This window comes from Nothoprocta perdicaria, unplaced genomic scaffold (assembly GCF_003342845.1).
Source record: "Nothoprocta perdicaria isolate Ctin4 unplaced genomic scaffold, notPer1 scaffold_171, whole genome shotgun sequence".
In the NCBI taxonomy this organism is placed as follows: domain Eukaryota; kingdom Metazoa; phylum Chordata; class Aves; order Tinamiformes; family Tinamidae; genus Nothoprocta; species Nothoprocta perdicaria.
In genome coordinates this window covers 623,549-641,756 of record NW_020454883.1, presented here as the reverse complement: position 1 = coordinate 641,756, position 18,208 = coordinate 623,549, and the positions used below count along the sequence as shown (strand labels likewise).

The following is an 18,208-nucleotide window of genomic DNA, read 5'->3' as shown; positions in this document are numbered from 1 at the left end:
AGGCAGGGGGTGTCGGCCAGTGTGCTGTGAGACACACTTGCCATGTTAGGGGGAAGAGCTGGAAGCCCATCTGCCGACTGGGTAGTTACCTGTGAGGCAAAAAGTCTAGGATGACTCCAACGGAGAAGATTGAGTAACAGATGTTCCAGCATGGATGACTGTATTCAAGACTTATATGCAAGACTAGCACGGGATTTGAGACCAGGCAACTTGGCCACTTGCCGTGCCAAGCCCGAGCCCCTAAGGAAGTGCGACCCCTCGCTGAACRTCGGGCCCATGGGGAACCCGCGGGACGCTGCGGGTGGCTCCCAAGCAGCCCGCAGCCCCTCGGGCAGCGGGGCCGGCCTCTCGGGCAGGACGGCACCGGCGGTGCACGGCGTCTCCGTGTGTATATCTGCTCTACGCCTGCTCCCCTCCGCACCGGCGCCCCCCAGCCCCGCTGCACCGCCCCGGCACGTCCCGACGGCCGCGCCGGGAGCGGGCAGGGGAGCTCCCCGCGGAGCGGAGCGGAGCGCCGCGCCACGTCCCGCCCCGTCATGGCGGCGCGGGGGTTAACGGCCGCCGGGCGCGGCGGTTGCGACGGTTACGGCGCGCGCGCCGGCAGGGGGCGACCCGCCGCCACGAGGGACGCCGCGTCACGTGACCGCGGAGCGCCCGCTCCGGGCRGGAGGGGTCAGGGGACCCTGCTGCCCCCTGCCTGCCTGCGCCCTGACGTCACCGCCCCGCCGTCTCCCGGGCGACGGCTCCATCAGCGCGCGCGTCAGCGCAGCGCGTTGCCCGGCAACGCCCCGGTGCCTCGCTCCCCTTCAGCCTCGCGCCCGGGCGCGCGTCGCGCTGGCGTCAAAGTGACGTCAATGGCCCCGTCTCGGCTTTCGGCGGTGGGGGGGGGCAGCGGGGCGGCGCGGCGGGGCGGGGGACGAGGAGGAGGAGGAGGAGGAGGAGGAGGAGGAAGAGGAGGGGGGCGGCGCCCGGGAGGGCACAACCCACCCCGCGTGCTCCGCCGGCCCCCGCCGCGCTCCCCGCACACACACACGGACACACACACGCGGGCGGCACGGCACGGCACGGCGCGGCGCGGTCCGGTCCGGTCCGGCGCGAGCAGCCGCCGACAGCGCCCGCCGGCTCGCGGCCGCTCAACGGTCGCGCAACGGCCGCGCGCGGCGGTTGGGCGGCGCGGCGCGGGCGGAGCGCTGAGAGCCGCCGCGTCGCGGCAGCAGCCGGAGGAGGCGGCGGCGGCGGCCGGGGCGCTGCCGGGGGCTCCGTGCGGCGCCGGGGCCGCGCCGATGTGGCCCTCGTGAGCGCGGCCCCGCACCCGCGCGCACCATGGTGATCATGGCAGAGCACGCGTCCGTGCCCGCGCCGCTGCCCGCGCACGCCAGGCCGCTGCGCGTCGGCTTCTACGACATCGAGAGGACCCTGGGCAAGGGCAACTTCGCCGTGGTGAAGCTGGCCAGGCACAGGGTGACCAAGACGCAGGTGCGTACGCCGTGCCGTGGCCCGGGGGGCTCGGACAACCCCCGGCGTGGCGTTTGCGGAGCTGCCCGCGGCGGGCCGCGCTGCCTCTGCGAGCAGCGGCCACTAGCGCGGCGCCGGGCGCGGGGGGCAGCGGCGCCGGGCGCGGGGGGCAGCGGCGCCGCGCGCGGGGGGCAGCGCGGGCAGCGGCGCGAAGCTCCAGCCCGCACGGCCGCGCTTCTTGGTGCGGCGGCTCCGCCGAGCTCCCTCCTGGCTCGATGGAACTAACAGAGCTGAGGAATAAACTTAAACAAAAATCATACTGAAAATAGCAGTTCTAAGCGCTGCGATAGCTTCAGTGAATAACTGAAGAGTCTTCGTTCGCACTAACAGTCTTAGTTCGTGAAGAGTCCAGCGAATTAAGGACTTTTTGTAGACTTTAGCCATGCTTATTTTATTTTGTTTTGTGTGTGCAGTGTGTCTCTTTCAAAAGCAAATCTCACAGTGTCTAACCTTGCAAAAGCAGTTTGTTAATGTGCATCGGCTGTATTCTGTCTGCAATGTCTGTACAAGTCGTGTTGGTCCCTGTAGCAGAAAACAGTCTTTTGTAAGAAACTTCCCCACTAGGATGGGATGGATTAAAAGATTTGCAGAATCCCTCCAGTGCTAATTTCTGCAGTTCCGTTCGTTACCTTGTGTGCAGTTCTTTAACACAGAAAACAAAAATGAAAAAAAAAAATGTGCTGTGAATTCCGTGCAGTTTAGAAAAACAGAATCAGCTTTGTTGAACTGAGGCTACTTTATTTGTATTTTTGTGAATTTGTGGGGACTTTTTTGGGGGAAGAAGTTTTTAACAGTAGGAGTTTTGTAATATCTGGGGGGATTTTTTTTTTTTTAATCCACAGGTTGCAATAAAAATAATAGACAAAACGAGGTTAGACCCAAGCAACCTGGAGAAGATTTATAGAGAAGTTCAGATAATGAAGCTTTTGAATCACCCCAACATTATCAAGCTATATCAGGTAAGAGGTCAGCTTTTAAGTGCAGCGTGTAGATGAGATGTGCTTGTGCTCTCCTCTTGCACATGGTTTTACATTGAATGTTTGCAGAAAGAAAGCGTATTTAAGCAGTTTTTGAAAAAGCATGCTTGTATTAAACTGGTGTGTTTAAAAGACATTCAGCATTCTTTGAAAAAGTTTCTGTTACTTTAGACAGCGTATTGACAGAATAGTCCCCAAAATTTACAAGAAAAAGCAGACTGAAGTTTGCTACGGTCAGATAAAAGGAACTGATTGCCTGCCTTGTCTTTCCTAACTTGTCTTTCCCAACTCCTCTGCTCTTCTAGTTTAGAAACCTGAAATCTTACTTGCTCTTGATAGGAGGAAGACTTAGAGGCATGTGGTGTATCACAGAAGCAAGTGCAAAAGTTGCATTTGCTGTCAGTGGAAGGGATTTGGAAAAAMAAATAGCAGACAAATGGAGTCAGTCTATGGGGCAAAAAAAAAAAAGTCCATAAATGTTCATATTTCAAGATATGTCAAGAAATAACTTGTTTTATTATTCTGTTCTGGTTTGTGGTTTTGAAAGGGAGTTTAAAGGACCTATTGCCATAGAGTTTTACAATGTAAATTTTGGGCTGGATTTGTTCAGTTCCTGGAGGTGCATATTTTAATCAGTAAGATTAACGCACAGAAAACAGGAACACAGCTGCCTAGTGAGCAAGGACTGCTTTGCAAAGTCTAAATATTTGATCTAATTAGTATTTGGTGTAATTTCCTCTTAATCGCCTTAAATAGTGCCATGTGAATTGAAGAAGAAGGTGATGTGTCAGAGTCTGTCTAGACCTGTACAGAAGGTCATGAGGGGAAATGAATGGATTAAGATATGAAACGGAAGATCTGAAATTCTGTGTGCAGTAGTAAACACTATCATCAGCTGCAATCTCACCATTGGGTTTGTTAGCTTTAAAATAAATAAATAAATAAATGATTAATTAACATGTGAGGTTGACGAGCCAGTAAAGCAGGTGCTTAGGCAAGGCCTTATTTTTAAAGGCATTGACACACATGAAGCACTTGGTATTTATAGTATTAACCACCACAAGAAAAATTGTTCTGCAGTAACATTTGACGTCATTGTTGCCTATGGGGCAGTATAGGATACACAGAAGCGTTCTAACAGATCGGTTGATTTCACTCCAGTGGAATGGTGTGGGTGAAAATACTATTTCGAAGCTTTTGCAGAAGCAGGTTAAATTCCATCTAGTTGAAGCACTTCACTTGATTGAGCAAATGACGTTTGTAGGGGACCGTAATTTCTTTTCAGCAAAGTTTTCTTTTCTTTGTTGTTGTAACCGATGCTTTACCTGTTTGGTGGAGGCCGGGAAGCAGGGATGGAATTAGATGACATACCAATGCAGGGTGTGTGTTCTTGTATTATTTCATCATTGTTTTAGTTTCAGCGCRGCATCTTAATTTCATCCAGCTGGCATCTTTCCCAGAACACTTTCCTTCAGTTTTGTAAAACTGGGAACCTCTCTTCCTTTGCTCCTTGTTTGTTTATTTTCATTTTGTGTCTGTGTATACTTGTAGTGAAGGGAGGACAAGAGTGTTTTAGAAAGGTTGCATGTTAAGAGTGCTGGAAATAAGGGCCTTTGAAGTAGTGTTGATGGTTATTTTGATTTATTTATTTATTTATTCATTTTTAATAAAGCCCTTTTGTGAGTCTCCTTCCTCCAAAACAAAGCATCCAGTCCTTCAGCATCCCATTTCTGGGAAGTGCAGCATTTCAAAGATGTGCTATAGGAACTGAAGCTGAATTTGGAAATATACCTTTTTCTGTTTAAGCATGTGGGTTTTTTTTTGTTGTTCTGTTCTTTTCTTTTCCAGTGACGTGTACTATTCTGACCAGATTTATCCTGCATCCTTCTATAATATTTACACCAACATCAAATGTTTTAAGGAGTTATTAGTAGATTGATAGAACTTTAGGCTACATAAAATACTGTTTACTTGCCTCCCGGGCATGCCATCCCCTGGCCAGGTCCACATGGGAATGGAGAGTTGGATACTACTACTTTATTTGTCTGGGCTGCAAAGATCTCTCCTAATCTGAGTATYTGCTAACCCTGAAACAAAGGGCTTAAATCAAACTTCAAGTGTCTTTCCATTTCCAAAATATGGCAGATTAATTGTAAAACTATGTCTATATGATTTAATATAAAGTAATTCAGGGACGTGTATAAAATTCCTGGAATGCTTATCAGCTATGTTAGGGAGATTAAGGTGGCATGGTAATCATAAGAAGAACAAGGACATGGGGAGGCACTGTATATTTTAGGTGCCTGTGCATTGATTTGTTATCTTTTCATTAGCAGTTTGCATGGGAAGAATACTGTGTTGCAAAGCTTAGATACCCTTGCTGCCAGCTGCTGCGGCAGATGAATGACTCAACTGATATATTTGAGAAGACAYATAAAAAAAATCAAACTAGAGAGATGCACATTTTTAAACGTACCCTCTCTTATATCTTGACAGGTTATGGAGACAAAGGATATGCTTTACATTGTTACTGAGTTTGCCAAGAATGGAGAAATGTTTGGTAAGTTGTCACTACTGAGGGCAATAGTTCTTTAGATTTAGAAACCGTAGCTGTATTGTTGTCATTCTTGAGTAATATATATTCTGATTAACCAACTGCATCTGCAGGATTATGAAAAYTTCCTCTGGGTGTTGCTAGTTTTCACGCCTCTTATTTTGTATTGCAGATCATCTGACCTCCAATGGACACTTAAGTGAAAATGAAGCACGGAAGAAGTTTTGGCAGATACTCTCTGCAGTGGAATATTGTCACAGCCACCATATAGTGCACAGGGATCTCAAAACAGAGAACCTTCTGCTAGATGCTAACATGAATATCAAATTAGCAGGTAATAATAAAAGATTACTCCCCTTAAACAAATTCAGTCTCCTTAGGATCATCCTATAAATGTATTGTAACTGAAAATAAAAGATTAAAGAGATTAAATGAGATTAAATGGATAGGCAGAGAACTGACCAGCACATCTGCTCCCTTCCCTTTCTTTTCTTTTTCTACTTCTGAAATGTGTGGGTTAGTGATGTCTCACTCTATACTTTTCCTTTGTTACAGACTTTGGCTTTGGAAACTTCTACAAATCAGGAGAGCCTCTCTCCACGTGGTGTGGAAGCCCACCTTATGCAGCCCCAGAAGTTTTTGAAGGCAAAGAATATGAAGGACCTCACCTTGACATATGGGTGAGCTTGGTATTCTCTAGCAATTGCATTTCCCTCTTTGTAAGGGTCTCTGGGCTTTCATAATCGCTGCTTCTACTGGAATCACTCACAGGCTGTGCTGTTTTCTGTTGACAGAGCCTTGGGGTGGTRCTGTATGTCCTGGTCTGTGGTTCTCTGCCCTTTGATGGACCCAACTTACCAACTCTGAGGCAAAGAGTGCTGGAGGGGCGGTTCCGCATCCCTTACTTCATGTCTGAAGGTGCTTTTTTTCATGCCCTTAACATTGGAAAAGGGGCTATGGATAAAGGGTGACGAGGAAGGAATAGCTGTCATGTTCTTTCTTGGGACAATGACAAATGGGGCTGGTTTTGTAGCTGGCAATCRCTTTCTCTTTTGGGTATCCAGTCATTTCTTCAGGGCAATGCTTATAGTTGAGGGGAGTGGTTGTACATGTTTTTCTAAGATGTGCTTTATGGTTCATCTAAAACATGGTTGTTTCTTTTCTTGGAATATGTTTGTGGATGAAAAAAATACTATGGGGAATACACTCTAGTTTGTGGAATATTCGCTACGGAAGAGGAGGAAAAGGTTTCAGTGAGACTAGTCTGCATTGCTGAGATGGCTGTAGTTTTAAAATATTCTAACTGTGCAAAAGGGGTATATTTCAGTGAAGTGGTGTTGTCAAGGAYAGCAGAAGTAGTGGAGCTTAGTGCTGTTTCCTGAACACATAAACAGTCTGGGGAGAAAAGGCACCTGAAGAGTATTATCACCTCTGATGGTTTGGATTCAAAAAGCAAGTCGATGTGTGTCTCTCCCGAGATGAACACTGTGTTTTGAAGTGTGGCCTCGGCCACGTTTAGCCATGAGCCATAYGTGTAGTTCAGTAAGTTGTATACAGCTGGGTTCTGTGCTAAATTCTGACCTACATAAAGTGGTTATACTATAAGTAAACTTCATCCACTCAGGGCTAGTTCTCCTACTAGATGAAAGCTCACCTGACCCCTGCTGATATCCAGTACAGATTTGTTTCCCATAATGACATGCTGGTTTTATGAAATATATATATAATCCTCTTGTGAGTTTCACTTCAAGACCCTGCTGATTTTGACTATATGGTAGTAAGGCCTGGCAGCAGCTGCTCAGAAACCTTTAATTCCTGTTTTCATAGACRTCAGAAATAGTGTTCCTGGGAAGGTTTCTTAGCAATGACCTGGGGCTCGACTATTTTTTTACTCATTGCTCATGCATTTTCTTTGTCATGCAGACTGTGAAACACTAATCCGACGGATGTTGGTTGTGGACCCAACGAAGCGAATAACCATTTCCCAAATAAAACAGCACAAGTGGATGCAAGCTGACCCCTCTCTCCAGCAGCAGCAGTCTTTGTCCTTCTCCATGCAAAACTACAATTCCAACCTGGGTGACTACAATGAACAGGTCCTTGGAATCATGCAAACACTTGGCATCGACAAGCAGAGAACTGTCGAGGTGAGAAATGCTTCACCGATTTTTCTGGTTCTTAACTCATTTTTGAGTATGTTGCTATGCAGCCTTAGCAATGAGTTTTGGCTGTTTGTGTCCTGAGTTTTCCGTAACACCGAGATCCTTGGAATGTCTTCTAGTCTCTCCAGAACAGCAGCTACAACCATTTTGCTGCCATTTATTACCTGCTCCTGGAGCGCCTCAAGGAGTATCGAAGCAGCCAGCTCTCCAGTCGTCCAGCAACTGGCCGTCAGCAAAGGCCGAGGAGCTCTGACATAAGCAATATCGAGGTAAGAAAGGGAATTCTTTCCCTGGAAGGCTGTGTCTTTTGTCTCCATTACTTTCTTTTTCTTTTTCTTTTTTTTTTCCCCTCTTTATTATTTCCTAAGGGAAAATGTAGAATGGCAAAACAGAAGATGGTGACTGTGAGGCTTTTGAAAGTCAGTTCTAATCCTTGCATCCTCTAACCAGAGGACAAGGCCTACCATTCTTCAGCAGGAGGCTGATTAAATACTAATGGCCCATTTCCTAATAAGCAGCTGTAGATGTGGCCCAAGGAATAGTCTGCCTCTGGTGCYGGTCACTAATGAGCCAGAGGATTAGGTCTCATGGAAATTTGCCCTCTCAGGCGTGGATCAGTTACTCTTCTTTGTTACACATCCTGTAGGATCCTCAGAAGTGCTCCATGGTTTTTGTGGGTTTTCTTTTCTTTTTTTTTTCTGACATTTACTTTCTTTTCTTCCCTTCCTTAAAGGGTGCTCTGGATGCCTTTTTTGAATTACACTTCCAGTTTAATTGCCTCACTTGAGACGAGGAGTTTTGTGTTTTTGTAGGCATTGAAAAAAAGTAACTTTGAGGGAATGTGCAAGGAGAGAGCTTGTAGGGAAAGAGTCTTTGAAATTCCTTGAGCTGACAGTGTTTGAAGTCACTTGGAACTGCAGTGTATGTGATGGCTTCCGTGGATCTTTCCATCTTCAGATGCCTCAGGATGGTCTCACTAGTGAAACTCTGCGATCATCTCTGCTTTACCAGCAACCTCAGAGTCTGGTTCAGCCACCCTTGCAGGCAGAAATGGACTGTGACTTGAACAATCCACTACAGGTTGGTGTTCTCACCTAAATTGTGTTCTTTCTTTCTGTCTGTCTGTCTGTCTACTGAAACAGCAGAGGCTGTGACTCTGTTCTTCTCTTCCTTGAATCTTTTGTTCAATGTTTGAGCATAGTGGTRTAATGCCTGCTTACCAATGAGTGCTGAAAACGTGCTAGAGAACTATGTACAGCATTAGCAAGTAGTGCAGAAGCACCCTTCACCCTGTAAACTGACCTGTTTTGCAGCCTGTGTTCTTTCCTGTGGATCCCAACTTCAACGGCCTTTTCCGGAACCGATCCATTTCCCCCAACAGCCTGCTGGAAACCACCATTAGTGAAGAAGTAAGACAAGAGAAAGAGCTGGAGGATGAAATTAAGGGGTACGACCCCATCCGCATCCCTAACAACACCAGCAGGAGGCACACGCTGGCTGAGGTCACCACTCATTTCTATCAGCACACCCCTCCATGTAAGTAAGTTTGTGAGGGAAGGAGGGTATCCACAGCTGGAGGGGAGGGATGGAGAAGGCCCGTGAGGACAGACAATTGCTCAGAGGCAATGTGCTAACTTTGCTTTGACTGGGGTAGAAAAGCCTGGCGGGTGCACTCTGCCTTCCCCAGTGCTATCTTGCTGTGAACAAGCATGGATCTTATTCCTAGTCAGGCAGACACACTGCAGTGCTTATTTCATCTAGATCGTCCTTGCAAGCAGGACGTAGCCCTTCTCTGCCTGCTTTCCCTGCCTTTCTATTGTGCGTGGGGCCTGAGTTGGAAAGCAATTTGCCACTAACCATATTTGGTACACGACTAGACCCCTTGAACTAAACAAGTGAGCAGAAAGATCTGAAAACAAAACTCACCCCTCRGAGCTATTGTGCTCAAGAGGCACAGCCCCCTTGCTGGAGTTGAGCAGAGCACTGGACGCCTCTGTGGCTCGCAGCTACTGCCAGCGTGGGTGGGCAGAATGCTCTGATGTCACGTTTGTTTCTTCCTGTGCTCACCTTGGGAATGCTCTTTTTCTCCTTCCGCCCTCTCTGCAGGTATAGTCATTTCCTCTTCAGCAAGCCCCACAGAAGGAACTAGCTCAGACAGCTGCCTTACTTCATCTTCAAATGACAGCTCGGTGACCCTGAGCAGTTGTTTGGCAGGTCAAGTAATGATGGGGAGCCCAGCCACATCGAGGATGACTTCAGCCTTCCTGGCTTCCCAGTCTGACGCTCCCGTGTTACAAGCCCAGGGCTGCATGGGAGGTGCTTCTCTGCTGCCTGTCAGCTTCCAGGAGGGAAGACGAGCATCCGATACCTCATTAACTCAAGGTAACTCCTGCCCTGCTTTATTGCCAGGGGTTACATCCTGCCAACTGTCATTGGGAAGAGCAGCAGGCAGGGACACTTGTTTGCCTGTGTTGGTGTTAAATGGGAGCTGGGTGGGTACTCTGCCTCTTGTAATCCTGGTCCCTGAGGAGGCAAGGGTGCCCTGAAAAAGCTGCCCAGATGGGTGGTTCTTGGATCTTGATTTAGCAAGACCTTSAAGATATTTCTTCTGATGTGAGTGGGACTGGAGACCCCTTCCCTCGCTTCCAGAAACACAGACATTTCCCTTAGCTGAGCGTGTGTCAATTGGTGCTAGAGTGCAGCCCTCCCAAGCACTGTTCTAACCATCAGGCAGAGGGCTGAACATCACCGAGGAATTGTGGCTGCTTCTAGCTTACTTCTCATATACATAAAGGCAGCTGCCCAGAAAGGTTGCTATATGAAGCAGGCTCCCAGGCAAATGCTAAGGAGGATTAAATTGCATTTCTCTCCCTTGTGTCCACAGGCTTGAAGGCTTTCCGACAGCAACTGCGGAAGAACGCTCGAGCCAAGGGATTTCTTGGCTTGAATAAAATCAAGGGCTTTGCTCGGCAGGTGTGTCAGTCCTCCTGCTCCTCTCGGGCAGCAAGGAGCACCATGAGCCCCTTCCAACACACGCAGCCCAACACCTGTGTGTACAGCAGCAGCGGGAGCGGCAGGGAGGGGAGAAGCCTCCTGGAAGAGGTGCTCCAGCAGCAGAGGTGAGAAACTGCCCTGGAGGAGTCGTGTTGTTTCCATCTGGGTCGCTTTGCTGCGAGCTGGTAAAGCAGGAGTCRGGATAACAAAAGGGGGTTGGAATTCTGTTCCCTGGGGATTCCTTTCCTCTCATCTTTGCTGTGTGGCAGCAGATAAACTGCTTAACTTACTCCGTGCCTCCCTGGAAATGTGGCTCTATTCCCTGTGGCTCTGGGAAATGGAGCACAGGGCTCGCTGTTCCACTCAAATCATGATGTCCACGTATTTGGAGGTTGCTGAATTGAGACGTTCGTGGTACTGTAGGGAAAAACACTGCTTCTGCCTTTTGCAAGCTGTGTTCTTCTTTGTTAGTTTTGGGAATGCTTCCTTGCCTCCTCTGCCCTCCTGTAATTTTCCCATGACAAGGAAGTGTGAGACCTTGTAATTTGGAAAAGTTACAGCCCGCAAAGGAGGCACAGTTCCAGTGGCCTCAAATGTCATGTGCGGTGGCACCTCTTCATTCCCACTGAAGTGAGATGGAAAATTGAGCTTCTGGTTTATCTGCGTGTGTTGTCTCTAGAACATCTATTATTAGCAGGCTGGTTTGTGACCACGTAACTTTTTGGTGATAGTCTCCCTGTCTGACGTGAGGAAAAGCAAGTGAAAGCACAGTGACGTGGGAGGCAGTTCTTTCAGTTGCCCTGCCTGGGTAAGGAGAGGTTTCAGGTGGATAAGGAAATGGGAAAATTGTGATTGGGAGGTGAGAGCAAAAAAGGAGGGATGAACTGATGTTAGCAAAGAAAGTTAATCATTCCCACCCTTGGATTTTATTCAGAATGCTCCAGCTCCAGCATCACCAGCTGCTCCAGCCGGCGTGTCCCCAGACCTCTCAGCCCTCCGTAGCAAACGGCATSCCAGCCTCTGATGGCAGCAGCACGTGCAGAGCATCCAACTCGCTTCTGTTGTCCGAGCTGCAGCGGGAGAACTCCTTCGAGCTGGCCTTGGGTGGCCACAGCCAGCTGCTCCAACCGCACTTCTTTGGCGTGAGCGTGTCGCCGGTGTCCTCGGCAGCTCACCTCCTAGACACTCACCTCTACATCAGCGGCAGCGCTTCCCCGGGCCGCGCGCCCTTCTCCCAGCAGCAGAGCTTCTCCGCGCCGCCTCCGAGCTTCGACACCGTCGCTCTGCAGCACGGCGACTGTGAGATGGAGGACCTGACTTCCAGCCAGCTGGGCAAGTTCGTCCTGGTCAAATGAGAGCCCCAGCTGCTGCCACGGCTCCCGCCGCCCTCCGGCACCGAGCTCTGGCCGCCGCGCGGGGCCCTGCCCGGCCGGCGCCGGGCGCACGAGAGACTCTCAGAAGCAATAAATTTCGAAGGATGTGAAAAGGCTGCCTGGCTCGGAGAGCTAGCAACTTTACAGAACTGAAACAAGCAATATGTATGTCTCTTGGCTTCTACGATTCTTGCACTGAACAAATATGAATAGAAACTGGGTTTTTTTTTTCTTTTTTTTTTAAGGAAAAATAATGATGGGGAAGCTGGGTGGGGATTTTGTGGGAACAGGGAGGGATGTGGTTGGGGAGGAACTTTTCGGTACTGTACTCAAGTCAAGACCAATACAGCTCTGCTGTTATGCAAGATTAGCAGCTGTCAGTAGTGGTGAACACAGCAGGGAGAGGCTTTTCAAAGAAGGGACCAGAGCCTCCCTCTTTCACAATATTCGCTTATGGGTTTGTGAAAATGATTACCTCTTTTAAAGAAAATAAACAGAAAAACAGTGGCATGCACCATTTTGCACCCGTAGAAGACAAAAGGGGAAGCATGGCCATTTGTTTTATTTTCTTTTAAGTTCAGTTATAACACTCACCTTGTTCTAAAGGAACCAACATCCCCATCCCACATCTCCCAGATACTTCATATGAAAACTGTGAACTAACTTCTTGCTCGATTTGTCAGCTGGAAAAGCTAAAAAGGAAAAAAAAAAAGAAGTTCTAATCAGCACAGAAGAAATAATCTCTGGAAAATGTTTCCCTTTATATAATTTGGAACCTGATATAGTGTCTGGCCTTTGCGGGATGTGTTTGTCTGGGCCGGGTGTGTGTGCACCTCAATATRTATATGTACATATAGATGTGCACACACATGTAYGTATTCTGTAGGACTAAATAATCTTTAGAAATCAAAGGATTTCTAAAGGATTTTTAATAAAYGCTCATTTTTTTTCGTTTTCCTACAGAGGCACTGAGGGGGGAAGCATTAGTGTTGGCAGGGTGGCGGGAGGGGTTTTCTTCTTAAAAAGCCCTCCTGGAGGCTGCCCGTGCAGAGACCTGAGAGGTATTTCGTAGTGCTGCACGTTTTTATTTCCGCTGCTAATTATGTTTTTATGCATTTCATGATCAGGGTCCAAATAGAACTGACTCTTGGGGAAATGTGCAATATTGAGGTTATAATTATATGCTGACAAAGACAAAAGGAATAGACTAGAACAGAATTCTACTCGAACAGAGTACAGCTATTTCTGAACAAAACTGTATTAAAAGCGAGTAAAACAGCACAATCTTTGGGTGTTTGTTTTTGGTTGGTTTGTTTTTGGCATCTTAGCAAAAATAAGGTTTTGGATTAGGTAGGTGTTTTTACGTATGGTTTTTAACGCTGTGTATGTATATAAATAGGAAGCAGAAACCAATGTATGACACTAGTTATTTTTTTATACTTTGTAAGACGCTCCCTCTGTGGCGTTTCTGGTGTGCCGCAGAGGCTGCGCGCGGGGGGCAGCGGTCCGCCCGGCTCCCCGCCGCCACACTGGGTGCCTTCGCCTTCCCTTGGCTTCTCGCAACCCCCAGTATTCCGCGTTGGCAGCAATGCAGAGCCCGGCCTCTCTTATTTTGTTTTCATTTTCAACAAAAGCCAAAGATTGAGCAGGTTAGTGGGTGGGAGGGGGCAGGGTGGAAGATGTGGCTCTCCATAAAGCACCTCTGTGGCRGTGCGTGGTGCCCGTGGGGCCGCCTGGCTGCGTCCCCCGCTGCTGCTGCTCCCTGCTCCAGACACCTCAGCGTGRAATCGCCGAGTGACTGGTGCCTCGCAGCAGGGAAAACACCAAAGTTTCAAGCTAATTTATTGTGGTTTGAAAATAAAGAACACAAAGCAGTGCGGGAGATGACCGGAGAGGAGGGTGGGAAGAAGCCAGCTCCTGGCAAAGCAGCGACTCTGCCTTCGGCTGTGTCAGGGGCAGCACGTGTTCTTAAATCGCAGAATGGGTTCCTCTTGGATATTTGCTTTGTTCAAACGTTGTGGATCAAAAGGCCACAGATTCTTTTGTTTTCTGCCCTACGCAATGACAAGCACTTTACTTTCATAGTATTTTTTTTTCCCTTCTCCAATTGCTGTAGAACCTCTTTGGATTTATTGCAGGAACAGAAAGAGGTCATTTTAACAAGTTTGGGTTCTCCTTTTTTGTAGATATCTTTGACAGTGCTGTTCTGCAGACTGCAATGCAATAGGGTATTTAAGGACACTATGTGATTGGTTTAATTAAGATGTATAGTTTATTTTTTATCATGACTGAACAATCATTTTATTTCTTATGTTTAAATGAGATGTACACCAAAATGATTAGTTGATGTGTTTTATTTAATATTTAAATAAAAAATGTTTTAAAATTTTTGTTCTGCATACGGTTTTGTGGAGTGTTTCCTGCTCGTGCTGCCTGCGGGGTGATACAGGCCCCAGATACACGCATGTGCCTCGCACAGTTGAGACTCCTGCTAAAGCTTAAGTCCCTAGGACGTTGCTGACACTTTCTATTACATTACTAAATGAAGAGGAATGGCTACCTCGCAAATCTGATAATGGGATATTGAGCCTTTCACTGCTGGGCAATCTGTTTGAATCTAACCCGAGTCTGTAGTAATCAGGTTATAAAATCTGACAGTAAACGCGGCGCGCGGAGTGAAAATGGTCAAGCAGGGTTCGCTCGTTAGCAGATAAGCGCTCGCTCCGGGTCACCTTGACCCAGCAGAGGCCCCAGCGAGGCAAAGGCAAGTGGTGGAAAAAGCAGAGGGAAAGAGGGATGAAAGGGGAATTCCAAGATGCTGAGGTTTCTTCTTAATTAGAACCTTTCAAGTATAGTTTTGAGATTTCTTTTCAGGAACTTAGTGGCAAGGTCCAGGCTTTGTTAAGCTGGGGATACCTCTGCGCTGCGATGGGGATGCACCTTTACCTCGCAACAGCACCAGTTGCCTTTGAATCCAGTGGCTTGAAACTAGTGGGAATGTTATTTGCCAAGTGGGGCCTAGGGAGCAAGGAGGGAATGGTGAAAAGAAGGGGAAGCTCTGGATAGGCGGGAGGCCGGCAGGAAAAGGGGCCAGTGGGGACACGCTGGCAGAGGAGCTGGGGACAGCCRGGCCGACCCCTGCTTCCATGGCTGTGGAACAAAGATATCCTACCAGTTCCCCTGGCTCTTCCCCAGCTTTGCTTCATTCACTTCCTTTCCTCTGAGCCTCAGTCTCAAAAATCTCAAAAATTAAAGCAGGTGCTTGGWTGTAACCAGAGGTGATTTCTTATTCTGAGGCAGAAAGAGGCTGGTTGCTCAGCTGGAAAGGGCAGAGCTCTGTACCTGTTTGCCATGACTCTCGAACAGGTAGCAGTGTCACAAACGTTTTTCTAGTGCTTTGTCTCTGTGTGACTGCATCTGAACTTAAGATCTTTGCAACTATTAAAAATCATGGCAGAATTTCTGATTATTTTTTAACCTGACTGGTAATGCAAACTGGTTTAAGAATGATCCTGACTACTGATTTCAGTGAGGTTCTCAGTGCATTATTTGGAAAAAAAAAAAAAAAAAACAGTAATTCAGCAAAATCTCAAATTATTTCTTCTTACAGAAAATAATTCAGACTGACCAAGGGTACAGAGGGATCTCGACAGGTCCRTGATTCCTGTGAATTAGTAGGAAAAATGAGAACAAAGAAACCTTGGACTCAGTTTCCATGTGTACACTACTTAGCTCTTGGTGCTTTAGTCACTGTCTTCCTGCCTTTCCTCTGAAATCTGTCTCTGCTCCTGTTTACCACATTTGTTTTTGTCCTCTATATCTCTTGAGACGTTGTTTTTCTTGGCTTTGTTTCTCATGTTGCAACTTGGTACCTAGTTCCTTTTCCTTTCTTTTCCAGTGTGGAACTGGTGTTTTTCCCTGCTTCAGAAGGAACAGATGCTGGCAACGTTAACATGGCCCCAGAAGTGAATGATCAAGCCCTTTTTTCTTTATCTCCTTTTTTTTGAGAGGAAGTGCTTAGAGCTGGCAAGAGATGCTAGACCGGCAGCAATGAAAAACACAGGCTGTTTTTGCATGGAGCAAGTCGAGCACGGACACCCAGCTCAGCACTTTAGCGTTAGTGAAATCCAACTATGGCACAGAGGGATTCATCCCTCTCCTCCTCCCCTCCTGCAGGCGATGGATGACTTGCTCCCCAAACCCATGTGATAAGAGTGATAGTCACCCCTCGGCAAGGAAAGGACTCCACACGTCGAGTGTCATCGCTGGTTTGTCTTGGCCTGTGTCAGCTAGAAAGGACGAGCTGCAGAAGGGCGAGCATTTGAGTGTGCAAAATTATGGTGCATGAGATAGAAAGTGATCAGCGCTTCCGTTTGGGTCATCCCACAGGGTGAGAATAAGGCATGCTCCATGCAATGAGGGAGAATTAATTTAGGAACTAATAGGAGGAAATATGTGCCTCGGGGGGGGCATTGCTTCAGATACRGTTGCTGGCTTATTTCATGACTGCTAACTACTTTTGTGGTGACAGTTAAATCAATGATAAAGGTAATTCAGTGTCACGGTTTATGGATTTAAAAAAGTGACTATGGGAGGTCAAGAAAGAGCTAGTCTTTGGTGCACACTGCCAGGGGCATGGTAAATTTTTAGGACAGAAATGCCCTGTTCTACAATAACCAGAGGAAGACTTTCATGGGAAGTAAACAAACTTTATGATCACCTGCCATAATATCAGATTCCTTTTATAGGAATATATAGGCCTTATATTATCCGCAATGTATATGCAGTGATACTGACCCGAACCAAAGGTCCAGCCAAAGCAGCTTGTTTTAGAAAGAGATGCTTAGGAAAAGGGTGTAAGGATAGGGCAAGGATAACATGATCCTTCTGCAGTATTATCAGCTCAGCTGTGAGCGAACTGCAGCTAGGGGGATTGCTCAGTGCCATCCTGGTCATTGTGCTTGGCAGCTGCAGATGGGTCGAGTCTTCAAGAATTTGGCTCACCACTTTTTGAATTCTTCTATTTTTATTTTTATTTTTATTTTTTGGCCTCCACAGCATCCTGTAACATTCAGTGCCATAGATCAGTTTTTCATTGTATTAAAGACGTACTCTCTTTCTTTCAGACCTTCAGCCCAGTAGATGAGCATCTGCTCCTTTTCTCTTAAGGGATATAATGAATAATGCCTTCTTGTCCAGCTCTCAAGGTTGCTCATGGGTTGGTAGGACCTTTCTCACCTCCTTTCTCTGCTGAGGTGGCCAAGCAGAAGATCACTAGTGCTGTTAGTCTGCTCACCTGTGGAACCACCCCATATTTCCCTGCTATCTCTATCTTCACTGATGCTTTTACATCCTTTCTAGACTGAGCACATGCAGAACTTCAGCCAGTAGTTGAGGCAAAGGTACATCAGAAGRGGTCTTTTTTGGTTCTCTTCTTTTTGTAGCAATTCCTAAAGCTCCTTTCCCGCCACCTTTTTACCTGTTTGTCATTGTTTGAACAGTGAGCTGGTAGTGTGCCACAAACTCTGTGACTTTAAGGTTTCTTTCCTGAYTCCTGTTAATCTACAGCTCCCAATCTGCATGTAGCTGGTGTTAGTTTTGCTTATGCTCCTTGCTTTGTATTTGCTGACAGCAATTTCGTATGTCATTTTATCAACCTGTCATTCAGCTTTCYGAGATTGCTCTGCAGCTCTTTGCAGTCATATCTTTTATGAATATGCTGACTTGCACAGGTCTCAGCACTAATGGATTTGTGAGGCATGACCGCTTGCTCTAGAAGCTGTGCTGACTCTTTCCCCTTGCATCACATTCACCTGCACATCTAGCCATTTTAGTCTCTGTTAYGGTTTCTGTCGATTTGCCTCGCACGGAAGTTCAGCTTGCAGCCCAAAGGTCTCCCCGTTGCCTCTAAAAGCCCTTTTTGAAAAATGAATGTAACATTTGCCACCTTCCACTGCTGCGGTGCGACGCCACTTCGGCCACGGTTGTGTTATTGTACCACACAGGTCAGCAGTTTCAGTCCGAGCTCCCGCAGAGCCCTCAAGCGCAGCAGCCCGGTCCTAGCAATCGGCCGCCACTATTTTTACTGTTTCACRCCAGCATCTCCTTCGCTGCTCCTACAGCTTTGGAGCGCTTCCTAGGCTCCTTCCCTGMGGAGCCGAGGCTGAACTTGCTGGAATAGGGGCGAGCTCTGGCCCTGGGCTCACGAAGGGGAGCGCAGAGGGTGTCTTGGGCACCGCGGTCCCTCGCGCGGCTCCTCGTCCCGGCCTGCACAGGCCCCGCAGCGCCCCTTCCCAAGCCGTGTCCCAGCCACGGCGACGTCCTGCTCCGAGCAMCAGCCACCCTGTTTATGGAGATGCAGAGTTTAACTTACCCATCGCTTCCGCTGCTGGTGTGAAGCAGGGTTGTTCAATCCAGACTAATGGGGTGACACTGCTTTATGTTATAGATGATACTAGCAGCACGCTGAAGCCCTGAACCCAAGAGCCAGACAATTTCATCTTTCATTTTTCTCTGCCACTGAGGCTGTGAATTTAGATTCATTATGTTTGACAGAGCTCTCCTCTCCTCTCCTCTCCTCTCCTCTCCTCTCCTCTCCTCTCCTCTCCTCTCTCTCCCTGTAAGCACTTAATT

At 47.7% G+C, this 18,208-nt stretch overlaps 1 protein-coding gene across 1 annotated transcript; it reads left to right on the top strand.

The window, feature by feature from the left end:
- The first annotated feature begins 1,290 nt into the window (after nt 1–1,290).
- SIK1 (salt inducible kinase 1) lies at nt 1,291–11,575 on the top strand. The gene is made up of 13 exons (XM_026036191.1): nt 1,291–1,476; nt 2,358–2,474; nt 4,989–5,052; nt 5,219–5,380; nt 5,602–5,726; nt 5,841–5,964; nt 6,970–7,193; nt 7,328–7,477; nt 8,166–8,288; nt 8,522–8,744; nt 9,315–9,590; nt 10,093–10,327; nt 11,137–11,575. Exons 1-13 carry the CDS (start codon nt 1,324–1,326, stop codon nt 11,555–11,557), a joined length of 2,397 nt encoding a protein of 798 aa, XP_025891976.1. The 5' UTR covers nt 1,291–1,323; the 3' UTR covers nt 11,558–11,575.
- Nucleotides 11,576–18,208: the final 6,633 nt, after the last annotated feature.